At 36.2% G+C, this 12748-nt stretch overlaps 1 protein-coding gene across 1 annotated transcript in view; it reads left to right on the top strand.

Moving 5' to 3' along the window:
* LOC106469664 (sodium bicarbonate cotransporter 3-like) overlaps positions 1-12748 on the top strand; it is an 88871-nt gene that overhangs the window by 70014 nt on the left and 6109 nt on the right. Inside the window, exon 7 of the mRNA XM_022398242.1 lies at positions 3461-3607. Within this exon, the coding sequence (XP_022253950.1) occupies positions 3461-3607 (147 nt within the window). The remainder of the gene's footprint in view (positions 1-3460; positions 3608-12748) is intronic.

Genomic DNA, 12748 nt, shown 5'->3' with positions numbered 1-12748 from the left:
CCAGTAACCCTTCTCTGAATCTTTTCCAGCAATTCAATGTCTTTTCTAGGGTAAGGAGCCCAAGCCCTGAATACAATATTACAAATGTGGCCTAACCATTGACCTTTACAATGAAATTATAACCTCTTTAGACTTGTATTCATTATTTCTGTAGATACAACCTAAAATCCTATTTCTCTACCACTAGAAACAGCACACTGTTTGGGTGGCTTTAGAGACTGATCAACTAGTACATCAAGATCCCTTTCCTTCATAACACTGTTAAGGTTATTCCCATCCAAGTTGTACTTATAATTCAAATTATGACAACCCACATGCATTATCTTGCATTTATTATAATTAAAATCCATCTGCCATTTATTTGCCCAACTCACTAAATAATCTAAGTACTTTTGTAAATCATCAGCATCCTCTTCACAGCTAGCAACACCCAAGACTTTAATATCATCTGTAAATTCAAATAATTTATTGATTATTTCTTCATCTATGTCAATGATGTAAATCAAAAAGAGCAATGGTCCTAAGACTCAGCTCTGAGCTACCCCACTTGTGAAATTAACCCAGTTTGACTGAACTCCATTTGTAACAACCCTCTGCTTTCTTCCATCCAGCTACTCTTCTATCCAATTTACTAACTTATCTCCCACACCTATAGAGATAATTTTCACAAGCCTTTTATGTGGTACATTGTCAAATGCTTTTTGAAAATTCAGATACACCAAATCTACACCCTTACCCTCATCTACATAAGCAGTAACCTTTTCAAAGGATGTCAAAAGGTTTGTAAGACAAGATTTTCCCTTAGTGAAACCATATTGACTATCCAATAAAATTCTAAATTTTGTTAAATGACTTTGCAAAGCATCTTTTAACAGACTTTCCAAAACTTTTCCCACAACTGATATAAGACTAATGGGAAAATAATTACTGGGACAATTTTTATCACCTCCCATGAAAAGAGGAGCTACATTGGCTAACTTCCAATCACAGTAGTAAGTGGCTTACATATCCAATCTTTAACCTCCTTCAAAACTCTTGGAGAAATATTATCTGGCCCAAGAGCCTTATCGTTTTTAAAACTTCCGAATTTTTTTCTTAACCAGCTCAGAATTAATGCAGTCAGCTTGTTCGATCTCGTTTCCATTTATCAACTGATCAAGAAGTAGAATACTGCTTAAATCTTCATTAGTAAAAAGTAAAATTTAATAACCCAGCCATCTCACAATCATCAGATACTAGCCTTCCATTATCATCTCTCAAGGGTTCTATTCCCATCGTCACATCATCCCTACCCCCATCCAAACATTTTGTTTACCCTTAATGTATTTAAAGAAATCCTTACTCTTAATTTTTACCTTTTTAGCCAACCTTTTCTCATACATCCTTCTTGATGTCCTAATTTCCTATCTCAACAACTTTCTTGATCTTCTATAATCTTCTAAATCCCCTGTCAGAACAGTCAATTTAAATTTCTTAAAGTTAAGATTCTTTTCTTTAATTGTACCTCATACACTTTTTGAGCCAACCTGTTTTTATTTGCAGTTACTTTCTGTAAGGAATATGTCTAAAATGAATATTTCAACATTTATCTTTAAAAGTTTTCCATATCTGATCAGTGTCTCCAAATAACTCAGCTGCCGAATTCACAACAGATAATTCTTGTCGCATCCCTTCAAAATTTGCTTTTTTGAAATTTGTAACCAAAGTATCATTATTCCTTATCTCCTTATGCAGCAAAACATCGAACATAATAGTGCAATGATCATATGCATCCAGATGTTCCCCAATTTCCACCCTCTTGCTCATTTTTATATTTGAAGTTAACAATAAATCTAAAATAGCATTGTTTCTAGTAGGTTCCTTGACTACTTGGTGAAGAAAGCCACCCTGAACAGTTTGCAAGAACCTTTCTCCCTCTAGAATTTCCCAAGCTATATGCCTGAAATTGAAATCACCCATAATCATGACTTCATTAACAGTTGAAATCTTAATCTCATTGTAAATTTTCTCACTAACTTTATCAGTATCATTTGGTGGTCTGTAACAAATTCCCACTAAAAGCCTTTTTCCTTTACATCTACTAATAGAAATTCAAATGGATTCAATCTCCTTGTTATTATCTCAACTTCAACAGGATCTAACTCACATTTTACATAAAAAGCCACTTCTTCCTCCTCTTTAATACACTATCCCTAACCTGTAACTGTATTTCAAAGAAATTTCTCTCATCAAAATCATCTACATTTAACCATGTTTTAGTTATTCCCATTTTATCAAAATCTTCCATTCCTACCAGTTCTCTAAGGTCATCTATTATATTTCTTATACTTCTAGCATTACAATTAAGCCTATCCTTATAACTACATGTATACTTATTTCCTATGCTAAATTTTTCTCTGCCTCTTATTATTTTTGCTGTGTAGTTCTAGTTTAAAACTTCTCTTACAACTGAGTTAATAGCCTTGTCGAACAAGCCAGCCCCTATTATATTTAAATGTAAACCATCGATTCCAAAAAGCTCCCTTCTTCCACTGAACTGATCCTACAAGTCCAACCAGCCACTCTGCTCATCCTTATATTCTCCCCTAAGTCTACCATTTAGACCTATTAACCTACTTATAACTTCATCGCACAGTTAATTCTGGGCAGTATTCCTGAGAAAAATTAAATTATGACCCTTTTCTTTAAATTCCTTTATCAACTCTTGTACTTATTAATTAGCTCCTCTGACTTACCTTTCCCTACATCATTAGCCCCTACATGCACCACAAAAAATGTATCTCTGCTAGCCCCTATATTATATCTCCTACTCTGTTAGTTATATCCTCCACTTGTTCCTCTGCATAATCTCACTCTTTTCTCGCTATTTACCACACAGACTATTATATCCATATCCTCCACTTGTTCCCCTGCATAATCTCATTCATTTCTCCCTATTTACCCCACAGACTATTATATCCATATCCTCCACTTGTTCCCCTGCATAATCTCATTCTTTTCTCCCTATTTACCCCACAGACTATTATATCCATATCCTCCACTTGTTCCCCTGCATAATCTCATTCATTTCTCCCTATTTACCACACAGACTATTATATCCATATCCTCCACTTGTTCCCCTGCATAATCTCATTCATTTCTCCCTATTTACCACACAGACTATTATATCCATATCCTCCACTTGTTCCCCCTGCATAATATCATTCTTTTCTCCCTATTTACCACACAGACTATTATATCCATATGCTTTGCACTGTGTTTTACCATATAGTAAAAATAACCCGCCCAACTATTGAACTTTTACAAAAAATAACTTATTCAACCATTGTGAGAAATTACTCATTTTCTTTAATAACTGTAAATAGAGTTAAAATTTTGTAAAATTTTGTAGATTGGTCATAATGTCTGTTACCAACTATATTACACTACTTAAATTCATGTATTTTTTTATCTTATGAAGGTATTTCATGGTGTTGCATACAAAGCAAAAAATCGTGAAGATCTATTGGCAGGTATCGACGAGTTCCTTGATGCTGTAACAGTGTTGCCTCCTGGTGGCTGGGATCCAAACATAAGAATTGAGCCACCGTTAAATGTGCCAACACAGGTAATGAAATAAGATTTTGGTAAAGAATACAGGAGTAATAAAAGATTTACTACCAAAATTTGATTCAATATTTATTACAAATTTTAAAGGTTTTTGCCAACCATTAAACTATTTAGCGGAAGGATATCTGTTAAAAACACACTGTAAAAAGGAGAAGTTATTAATATTAGCAGATGTGCACTTAGCTGCTTTATCTTAAATAGGTTGTTTCTAATATGGAGTATAGAATTTAGTATGTATAATCTATACTAGAAGATTTGACTTGTTAAATAAATCCAACTATTATTTTAACTGTTCACGTTTTATGTATATTTTGCCTAAAAAGGCTTTAAAGGTGTCTAATAATAATAAAATCTCAAAAATACATTAATTCTTTGAATTATCATTTTCTGATTTTTTTTAAATTTTCGGATGTGGTTTTGAAACAAGGAGCAAAAGATGATAGCTTGTAAATGTATATTTTTGTATAAACTAAAATTATATTATAAATAAACATACCCAGGATAAAATTCGGAAAGACATCATGTTTACTAGCGAAAGATTCTCGATATTTTTTCTATATAACGTAAAGATTGTTTGCTATACATACATATACTTTAGGGTGTCACTCAAAAATCATGTTTGTTATTTTCAAGTTCTACTTCTTGATTATATTTCTTTGCCTATGAAACTAAAGCATTTAAATTTTAAAGACAGTTTCTCAATATTTATTGATTGCTCAACGGAGTTGAAAAGTTATAACAATACATATAACACAAAAAGTATTAACATTAATGTCACATTTTGCGAATTCATTGGACAATGGTAGACTTCTTTGGTTTCGGATGTTCCTGATGATGCTTCTCCATCAGTTAAAGAAGGGACTGCTTTTGTTCCTCCTGGTTGCTTAGGGCATCGTTGAATGATTGAAGTAAGTATCTGAGTTGCATACATTCAGTCAGGTTCCTTTCTTCAATTACCTTGAACACTGCAGCCACTTGTGTTTCTCCAGTCCCATTAGGAAACTTCAAGACACTCATGATCTTTATAACCTCTTTCCGTGTTATGAGAACTGCAAGTCAGTCCACGCTCTAATTTGATGTCAGGACTGGTGGCAGCATCTTACCATCCCATCTAGTAAGCTCCAGAGAGAGCATAGCAAAGTCTAGCAACTCTCTGATTGATTGATTTCTTGATAAGAACAATTTCCACGAAATTGTGTCGCAGAAATTGCGCAGTGGCTGCCAGAAAATAGTAGCATATATGCCTTATATTTGTTAGGTTGAGTATTCATGATGAAATTTAGTTCAGTGGACGGCAACTGCCTGTTGTAGAAACACAAGTGTAGAGGACGACATTCATGTCATCGATTTTATTTTGATCCAATGCAGAAGTCAGTTCAGGATTGATGATGTTGGTAAGTTTTGTGCATCTTGTCTTTTGCCTCATCATCGCCACTTGGGGCTCCAATTTCTTGACACGTTATTGACTCCATCATTGATCACACAGCTTCTGAATTTTCTCTTTCTAGACTCACTCTGTAAATCCATTTTGTTGACACACATCTTTTCGCTTGGCCAGATTGGTGTCACCAGGCCCATGCTTTCCTACCCCGTTTTTCTCTCTTTGAGCCAGCATAAACTCGTCGTTCTCAGCCATTTCTGTCACGATCAAAGCACGTGCGATGTCGAACATCAGATTGAAAGTTTCCCCTATTTCTCCTCTTTGTTTTTACTACCTTCTCAACGCTTTCTTCTTGAGGCCTTGTCACTTGAAATGCAGGTCTTTGATCTTGTTGATGATGTGGACTCTTGCTGTATGTGAAGATTCTTGCCTTCTCACAGAAATGAAAGACCTCTTTTGTCATTCCCATAGAAATGATTTGAATGGTCTCATTCTCTTTGGAGAGCAAATCAAGAAAAATAGCCAAACACTTGCTGGTTCAAGGACAGTAGAAGTTTGCATTGGTAATAGTATCGAATTTCCTTCCATCTAACACCGGATATTTTCTTCTTCAAACAATCACTAGAAGATCCTGAGCAACCTGTAAATATTAACAGATTAGAATGAGATTTTCTGCAGTTGAGTTTTACATGAAACTCAACAAAGTTAAAGGGTGAGATCCAAGATAAATGAATCCTGGATTTTTCACACACGCTTTAATAAACGTAGTTATTTACATTTGGATACAGGGTACCCATGCATTGATCTAATAAACATAACAATGTAGGTAACGTAGGAAATTAAAGACCTGCCAGCTTCTAGTTTTTCTTGTTGGCCACCACTAGTAGGTAAGCCTGCTGGTGCTTCAGTAGTTAGCCAGAGAACTGATAACGCTAAAAACAGGCTGCAATACACACATGTATTCTTACAACAAAACATGCCCAGTACACATGCAACTAATTACAAACTGACTGTTCGAATTGTGTTGAGGAGTGGATTTTCAAGCCATGTTTAATATTTGTCCCTTTCATTTTTAATGCAATATTTGTAAAGCAGTGAGAGTTATAACTGTTCATACTGGTAAGCATAATTACTATAAAGTATTAATAACTATGATTGTTTGTTGATTTGTTGAATTTTTGTGTAAAGCTACTCGAGGGCTATCTGTGCTAACCATACCCAATTTTGAAATGATAAACTAGAGGGAAGGCAGTCAGTCAACATTACCCACCACAATCTTTTTATCAACCAACATTATGATGGACCATCACATTATCACGCCCCCACAGCTCAAAGAGTGAGCATGTTCGTCGACAGACTTAGATCACGCGACCTCAGCTTGCGAGTCGAACGCCCTAACCAGGCCACTAACTATGGATACTGGCATTGGTATACAGAAGTAGTATTTTCTGTTAGAAAAATTAACAAAAAAAAGTTGTACGTGAAAAACTGGCAATAGGTAGAAAATTGTCTAACTTGACTAGGTCAAGTATTTAGGTTACTGATACTGAATATGTTTAATATTAAAACTGCAATGTGGTAAGTATTACAAGTAGATTATGAATAGTATTTAACACCGATTATTAAGAGGCAGTTGTCCTCCACATCGGGGTTCTACACCTGTTTTCTGCAACTTCCGGTTTTGTCACTTAATACTTAGCTCAACTTGAAATCAGCGTTAGAATACACAATAGTGATAGAATATATGCAGACTCTAGATTCAGTAAAGTATATAAATTGTGGTTACTTTCACTTACATCAGTGAATAATAAACTTGAATTGCTTAGAAAAGGGTAACTTAATGATTAAAAACTTTATGAGCAGTATTCAAGATATAAAATTCAAAGTAAGTTACGTTGGTTACCTTATGAAGATCTGGAATCACGGCTTACAGAAAATTTGGGAGTATAATAAACAATTAACTTTTAGTTTATATCAATAACTTCTTCAACTGACTAGTATGAAAACGTATTTAATAATGTTCACAATTTCGTCTTAGGATTGAAAGATCAAATTTAGATTGATAATATTCCTAATATAATGAAATTTCTAGAGCACCAGTGTTAATTTTTTTTGCGAAATCGTCTGTCAATGTTGTAAGAAATCTGGATACCTTAGGGAACATTGCCCTGAACCATTATGCAGAAAGTGTAGCCGATTTGGGCAAACAACAGACGAATGTTCTGGGGAACCAGTCACAAGAGCAGTTTGATGAACCATGCAGTGAAGACGCTAAAGGATATCATAAGCAAGATCAACATTTAGCAATGTCTGAAAAGAAAAGGGATGAAATAGAACGACAGGAGGGAACAACGACTGATTCACTAATTCAATCTCAAGCAGTTATAATGACACACCACAAGGATTGAAAACTCTTCAAGAAACTTTTCATTCACAATGACGAAAACAACGACAAAAACTATTTTGATGTAGATCTGATTCTAATTACTGAAATTTTCAACTGGTATTTCAATATCAGAAGTTTTTAGTGTTAATCCTATTGGTGCTTCATATCAGAAGATTTTAGTGTTAAGCCTTCCGTTGCTTCATTATCAGAAGTTTTTACTGTTAATCCTACTGGTGCTTCATTATTATACGTTTTTTAGTCTTAATCCTTCCTCTGTTTCATTATCAGAAGTTTCTAATATTAATCCTACAAGTGCTTCATTATCAGAAGTTTTAACTATTAATCCTACCGGTGTTTTATGCCAGAAGTTTTTAGTGTTAATCCTAATTGTGCTTCATACAGAAATTTTTAGTGTTAATCTTCCCGCTGCTTCACTAGCAGAAGGTTTTAGTGTTAAGCCTCCGGTGTTTCATTATCAGAGGTTTTTAGTGTTAAGCCTCCCATGGTAGAGCATACAGTGGTTTTGAAAGGAACAGGAAAACCAGGGAATGGTTTCACAGTAAAATTGTTTAACATCTACGAGAAGTCCAACTTCAGAAAGACGAAGTTCTTCGAACATCGAATAAACTTGCGATCTAAGATTGTGAAGATATGGAACTTTCAAGCAATTAAGAATAGTTGTTACTTATAAGTTAATTTCTTTCAACACCGACAGTTTAAGAAAACAAAGGGCATATTACTTTATTCGTGTGTTACAATTTCATACAGTTTCCATACGAGAATAACGTCTGTTTACTGCTGATCAATATGAAATTTTTGAATGCGGGGTTAAAAATATTACCATTTTTTAGAGCTAAAGAGAACCCCGTGTTAGAAGATTTTAATTTAAAAAACGGTCTAGTCCTTCGTTTAAAAATATTTTAAAGATATAGATGGTAGATTAATTTATATTGATGTGAAAACTGAAAACAGAGGATGAAATTAATAAATCGTTATATATCCAGTTCCTCCATTATACTTGTCATAAGGTATTAGTGTTATTTTCACTTGCTATGGTGTGAACTCCTTTTGATGGTTGGCAAAACATGATTATAATCCATTATATTTGTCATAAGGCATTAATATTATTTTCATTTGTTATGGTGTGAACTCCTTTTGATGGTTGGCAAAACATGATTATAATCCATTATACTTGTCATACGGCATTAGTATTAGCTCTATTACATTTTAAACACTAAATTCTTAACATAGTCCCTTAGGGATTATTTGTAACAGGCTGGCATGTAAGCTAGTCGTTGGAGCTCGACTTTACCACCAGTAACAATAGGTTTATATTAAATCCAGGAATACAGATGCGAGTGGAGTACACAAGTCACTAACTCGAGGAAGTTTACAGTTATAATAATGAATAGACTCTGAGACCGAGGTTTCAAAAAATACATCAAGTTTTAATATAACATAGATATTTTCACTTGCAACTTTCACAAAAATCTGTTATCTCATTAATCAAATCTCTCGCAATTCTCGTCAAATCGTCTATGATTCTAAGAAAGTTCTCGATTAAACAGTTAGCAGTCAGATATATTGACATATTCCAACATTTCTAACATTATACACTTTTACACAAGCTTCTTAACTACGTTACTCGATTTGACAGAAATAGCAATAGTAACTTACATCAAGGTTGAGATGGTGTTTTCGCTTTGTTGCAGGCTTGAAAGCTTCAACATCATTTGAAAACTTTCAACTTCAGAGAGAACTTCAGATTTATAGGAGAACTGTTCAATTTGCAGCAGACTGACTTTTCTTTATATGCTGAGAGAACTGACTTTTCAACTCCAACATGAGTTTTGATACTAATTTCTTGCGAGTGTCCAAATAGTATTCTCATCTACCAGCAAGTAGGTCTGACATTTCATTGGACAATTTCTGCAAACTCCTGGGTTTTCCCAGAACCAAAACCAAAATTCTCAAATGATTGGTTGCAGCTAGAGTAGGTAAATTGGTAGCCTATTCACTTGTACTGCTCCTCGCTTCTCTTGACATCAATCCCACTTCAAAGTTCCGACTCCTCCCTTTTACATAAACATTTTCTGTAGCTTTTTCTCTGCTACGATGGCATCAGTCTATCAAGGACAAGCTCATGCCTCGCCCTTTACCCACGCGCTCTCATGACTGTGGGAGCGTCGCATTCGTAACTTTTAATCTGAAATGTTCTACACTCCCCCTCTCTGTTATGTAATTGTCTTAACTGTGCATTCTCTACATTACACAGCATTGTTTCATATAATGTATATTCATGTCATTTTTCCTTAATTCCTGAAGCATTTGACATGTAATAACTGCTTAAATATTCACAAATGTTTCATTTTCAATAATTAGAAGCATCTATAATAACAGTGTTTCAACCTACTATATCCGTCATATCCATTGCTGATGATTCGTTTTGATTAACAAAGTAGTGTTAAAATGTAGTAGGCCTAACACAATGTTTATGGACACTTATTTTCTACAATAGTACAAAGAATGTGTAATTAGCTTTAATAGTATTGTAGAAATAATGGGAATTAGCTTTCACTAATATGATGGAAATAACAGGAATTATCCATTACTAATATGATAGAAATAACGGGAATTAATTTTCACTAATATGATGAAAATAACGGGAATTAGCTTTCACTAACATGATGGAAATAACGGGAATTAGCTTTCACTAATATCGTGGAAATAAAGGGAATTAGTGTTCACTAATATTGTGGAAATAAAGGAAATTGGCGTTCACTAATATTGTAGAAATACAGGGATGTTACGACAGCGAAAGTCACGTGACGCTGGTAACACGTCATGAGATACTCGAAGGATCTTGACTTTTCCTGGCAACTCTTATCTGTTCTAGGCGCCCTCTTTTTGGTATATAAGCCCAGCAAATAAAGCGGAGAGATAATTGCAGATAAATAGATATAGAGAGAGATAATTGAGTCAAGCGAGTGGTAGTGACCATAAGTAAAGTGCGTGAATCGTTGTGAATTATAGCGTGTGTTTAAGTTAAAGTGACTGTGGAAATTCTGTGTATTGCAAAGTTGTATTGAGAAAAATAAACTAGTTTTATTTAAGAAAGGACTTGTATCACTGGAGTTCCTCGGGAAGAATTTATACTGGAAATTAACAATCGACCAAAGACGTAACAAATTGGTGTCAGAGAGTAGGACTGAAAAAAAAAGAAGATGGAAACGAGAAGTGGCAAATCAGCCTTGCAGATTTGATGGCAGCAACACAAGAACATCAAAAGAAACAAGAAGCAAGAAGAAAGTATCCAACAATTGAGAGTAAGCCACCATACGCCAGTAAATCATCCTTTAATGTATTTAATTCACTTTGAAATTTACTAATCTTTTCCATTTTCCATTCATTAATTTCTGCCAGGAGCTCAAATTGTGCTCTATATGCTTCCCACAGTGCCTTCCCATTGAAGTCCTGTGGCTTTTTTCGTACAGCAATATGGGTATATTGTTGACATTTATGCTTAGAATGTGACTTCTGACAGGACTGAAGATGTCTGCATTAGGGTTTAGTTGCAGGGTCTGGAAGGGTTTCCCATTGTCTGGGGCTGATTAGGTCCATGGCTAATATATCCTCCTTGTGTAAAAGACAGAGGAGCAAAAAGCAGTGTACCTGGCAACGAGCCTCAAGGGACAACCACTGGAAATACTTGGACAGTTGTCAGCAGACGACATGCACAACTATAGAGCACTGGTAGCTGCTCTAGAACTCAGGTATGGAACCCAAAATCAGTCCAAAGTCTACAGGGCTAGGTTTAGGACCAGAGTACGTGCTAAAGGGGAGAGCCTGCAAGAGCTGGCACAGGACGTGGAAAGTATGACACACATGGCCTACTCAACTGCCCCATCCAATGTCCTCAAGCTGTTGCTGAGGGATCCTTTTGTAGATGCCTTGGACAGTCCACAACTGAAGATACAAGCAAAGCAAGCACACCCCTCTACTATGCAGGATGCAATGGCCAGAGCTCTTGAATTCGAATCCTACGTTTAGTCCAGCACAGAGGTACCAAGGTTGGTACAGTCATCAGGATTCAAAACCAGAAAAGGTCAGCTTTCAGAGAAGTTTGAGGGACTTTGCTGGCACTGTAACAAACCTGGGCACAAGAAAGCTCAATGCTGGAAACTTCAACACAGGGAAGATGCCATGGCAGGAAATGCTGCTACCCAGAAAGGTTGTTGGAACTGTGGAGAGCAAGGACACAGGAGCTAGTGTAAGAAGAATGCTACCAATAAGTCAGCTTCGGGAAACCAGTAGTGGTTGGTGCTGAGGGACGCCCACCAACCCCCATTGTGAAAGTCCCAATGGCTAAGAGTAAAATGGCAAGCACACATAGTGTCTACATGGCAGGAAAGCTGGATGGCCAAAGTTGCAACTTTGTCATAAATTCTGCATCTCAGCAAACTCTTGTGAGTATCAAGGTGCTGGATCACAAAGGAGTACCAGAAGCCATACAGAAGCTCTGTGGTGTGACAGGACATTATGCAAGGTTGTGGGGACCAGTGTGGGTAACGATTGAGCTCATGGGCATGAAGGACAGACAGAAAGTATACTTGGCTGACATTGAAGACCAATGCATACTAGGGTTGGACTTCTTACTACCGAGGAAGTATGTAGTTAAGTTTGATAAAATGATGATTGGGAACAACAAAGGCCAAATTCCAATAAGTGTTGCTGCATCTGTTGATGTGTATGTCACAGCACTTAAGTCAACTACAATACCCCCTATGTCAGTGAAGATAATTTTGGGTAGAACAAAAGAACATCCCCAAGGAAGCCTGATGCTTGTGGAAGCAGTGGAAGACCCATCCAGGCCAGCGGATGTAAGATTGGAAGGTCACTTGTAGCAGGTCATCAGGTAGTACCCATAACAGTGGCCAATTTCTCTAAATGTGAGCAGACACTTAAGGAAGGGCATTGTTGGGTGTGTGACAGGAGGTAGAGCCAGTCAATGTCTTCTTATAGAGGTCAGTTAAATGTTCTGGGAGAGGATGTCCTTTCTTTATGGTCGTATTTCTTGCCTTAAGCGATGACAAATGGACTATATAAAAGGCTCTTCAGGTTAGGGAACTTTTGGCGAATTATGCAGACGTCTTTTCAAAAGGAGATCATGACCTCGGCTGCACAGACCTTGTGCAGCACAGAATAAACATAGGCAATCATAGTCCAATAAAGATCCTTCCGAGGAGAATAGCTCCACCAAAGCGACAAGAGATGGAGAAGGTTATGGGTAGACTAATTAAGGAAGGGATAGTCGAGAAATTAGACAGTCCCTGGTCAGCTCCGGTCATGTTAGCCCAGAAGAAGGATGGCAC

This window comes from Limulus polyphemus, unplaced genomic scaffold (assembly GCF_000517525.1).
Source record: "Limulus polyphemus unplaced genomic scaffold, Limulus_polyphemus-2.1.2 Scaffold3602, whole genome shotgun sequence".
Taxonomy (NCBI): Eukaryota; Metazoa; Arthropoda; class Merostomata; order Xiphosura; family Limulidae; genus Limulus; species Limulus polyphemus.
This window is presented reverse-complemented; position numbering and strand designations above follow the sequence as displayed.